The sequence below is a fragment of the Miscanthus floridulus genome, chromosome 11 (assembly GCF_019320115.1).
Source record: "Miscanthus floridulus cultivar M001 chromosome 11, ASM1932011v1, whole genome shotgun sequence".
In the NCBI taxonomy this organism is placed as follows: domain Eukaryota; kingdom Viridiplantae; phylum Streptophyta; class Magnoliopsida; order Poales; family Poaceae; genus Miscanthus; species Miscanthus floridulus.
In genome coordinates this window covers 94,833,891-94,835,961 of record NC_089590.1, presented here as the reverse complement: position 1 = coordinate 94,835,961, position 2,071 = coordinate 94,833,891, and the positions used below count along the sequence as shown (strand labels likewise).

The 2,071-nt window shown below is 46.4% G+C and overlaps 1 protein-coding gene across 1 annotated transcript; it reads left to right on the top strand.

The window, feature by feature from the left end:
- The first annotated feature begins 616 nt into the window (after positions 1-616).
- LOC136494483 (dirigent protein 1-like) lies at positions 617-2,044 on the top strand. The gene is made up of 2 exons (XM_066490647.1): positions 617-928; positions 1,041-2,044. Exons 1-2 carry the CDS (start codon positions 762-764, stop codon positions 1,396-1,398), a joined length of 525 nt encoding a protein of 174 aa, XP_066346744.1. The 5' UTR covers positions 617-761; the 3' UTR covers positions 1,399-2,044.
- The last annotated feature ends 27 nt before the right edge of the window (positions 2,045-2,071 follow it).

Genomic DNA, 2,071 nt, shown 5'->3' with positions numbered 1-2,071 from the left:
CCTCTTGTTGCAGATGACATGATGTATCATGGGTACTGTAAGAATTGCCTTCATCCTGCCGTGGATGAGGACTAAACCATGGGGCATGGTACTCCTAAGTTATCTCCTCTATTCTATTTTTTGCTGGGAATGACCGTGGTACTGGCATGTATTTGAACTAAGTGTGATGTTGATGTCAAGCTACTTTGCTTCCGCTATTTAAACTTGGTTTGTAATAACTGTGTGAACTCCGATGTATGTGAGATACTTATGAACTATTTATGAACTGTGATGTAACATGTGACTGGTTGTGTTGAATCATATACGATCTTGGTTTGTATGTTGGTTTGTTTGAGATCCTTCGTGATTTCATCGGACTACCGGGTTTATATGGACTCACGTATGACGGTTTAATCGCTTTGATGATTGCTATTGTACTTGTGCTTTTATAAATTAGACGGTTCAATTACCGTCCATATATCAGATCCATCTATCTTTTCTCTTTCTTGCAGAGAGCCCCTGCCAAACAGCCATCTAAAAAACGAGAGTCTAGAGAAGCTGGAGCCACCAAACCGTGATAGTCTTCGCAATCCAAACCAAACTATTACAAAACTATCAATAAATATGTTTTTGACAATTGTTTCCACGTAATGAGCCAAAGGCCCCTTTAAATCTCTTCCCTTCCTCCCTCTCCCCCGAACACACGGTGCCCTTTCTCCTTTCTCCGAACACACGGTGTCATCATACAGAAAGAGGGCACGCGTAGAAAGAAAAAATCAGCCATGGGCGCTGCTCGGTGCTCTTCCCTTGTTCTCATGCTGCTACTGTCCTGCTTCAGCGCCGCGTCCGCCGGCGCGGATGAGAAGCTGAACCACCTCCACTTCTACTTCCACGAGGTCGTCGCCGGCGCGCCCAACGCCACCGTCGTCAAAGTCGTCAGCCTGCACAAGTACGTCTCATATATATCGTTGACATTACTAACCACGCATGATCATGATGTGTACACTAAATTAAAGCTGCATGCGCGCGTGTGGCTGTGGCTGTGGCTGTCGTCGCTGCAGGGGCGCGCCGGCGTTCGGGGACGTGAACGTCTTCGACAACGTGCTGCGTGAAGGCCCGGACCCCGCGTCGCGGCTCATCGGCAGGGTGCAAGGCTTTGGGGTGAACGCGTCGCTGGACGGCTCCAGCATATTCTCGGCCTTCGACTTTGTCTTCTCCGGCGACTACGGGGAGTACAGCGGCAGCACGCTAACGGCGCAGGGCCAGTACGATCCTACGGGGGGACCCTCGGAGCGCAGCATCGTGGGCGGCACCGGCAAGCTCCGGTTCGCGAGAGGGTACTTGAAGAGCAGGCTGGTGAGCTCCACCAACACCACCATCGTCGTCGTCTTCGACATGTACTTCACCCTGGCCCAGTGATCGTCAATCGATCCGTCCTTGCTTTCGATCCCAACAGAGATATGATCGCAACGTCTTGCTTAATTTTGGATTTGATATATGTTTGTGGCGTTGCTGCGCGGATTTTATCACGTAACATGGAGATTTTGTAGCAGTGTACATGATGATGGTGAGAGAAATATTCCTTTCTTTTTCATGATTGTAGCTCGATATGTTGTAATGGAACTTAACGATCCATCTTGAGTAAAGCCTAACAAAACGCCGGCATTTAAAACGCCTATCAATCAAATACATGGCTTGATACATAAAATACATGTATCTGGTTATATGACAAAAGATGAAAGCATCTAACTACTCACGTGTAATCTGTAAAACACATTATGTAGTTCCTTAGGTCGTGTCTTGGTCTAAAAAAGACCGCAATTATAGTTTAGATTTTGTCAAAAAAAAAACACACATAAATATACAACGGACATAGGGTATCAGTTGTGGGACCCATCTGAAGAAAACCAGCGCACGTCGTTATCAAAAATATCTTCCATCTGAGATAAAAACAAAAGATATCTTCCATCTCACGTTAAAAATTGCCGCCCCTATATAAAAAAATCAGCCACAACATTATTAAAAAAATAAAAAATCAGCCACGATATTACCTCGCGCTGTCGTCACGCGTGATCACGTGGACGTGCGGATG

Bases quoted from the DNA above. Each gene is read 5' to 3' on its own strand.
- LOC136494483 (XM_066490647.1), top strand. From the start codon at position 762: ATGGGCGCTGCTCGGTGCTCTTCCCTTGTTCTCATGCTGCTACTGTCC. The intron at 929-1,040 runs GTACGTCTCATA...TCGTCGCTGCAG, and splicing joins AAAGTCGTCAGCCTGCACAA to GGGCGCGCCGGCGTTCGGGG.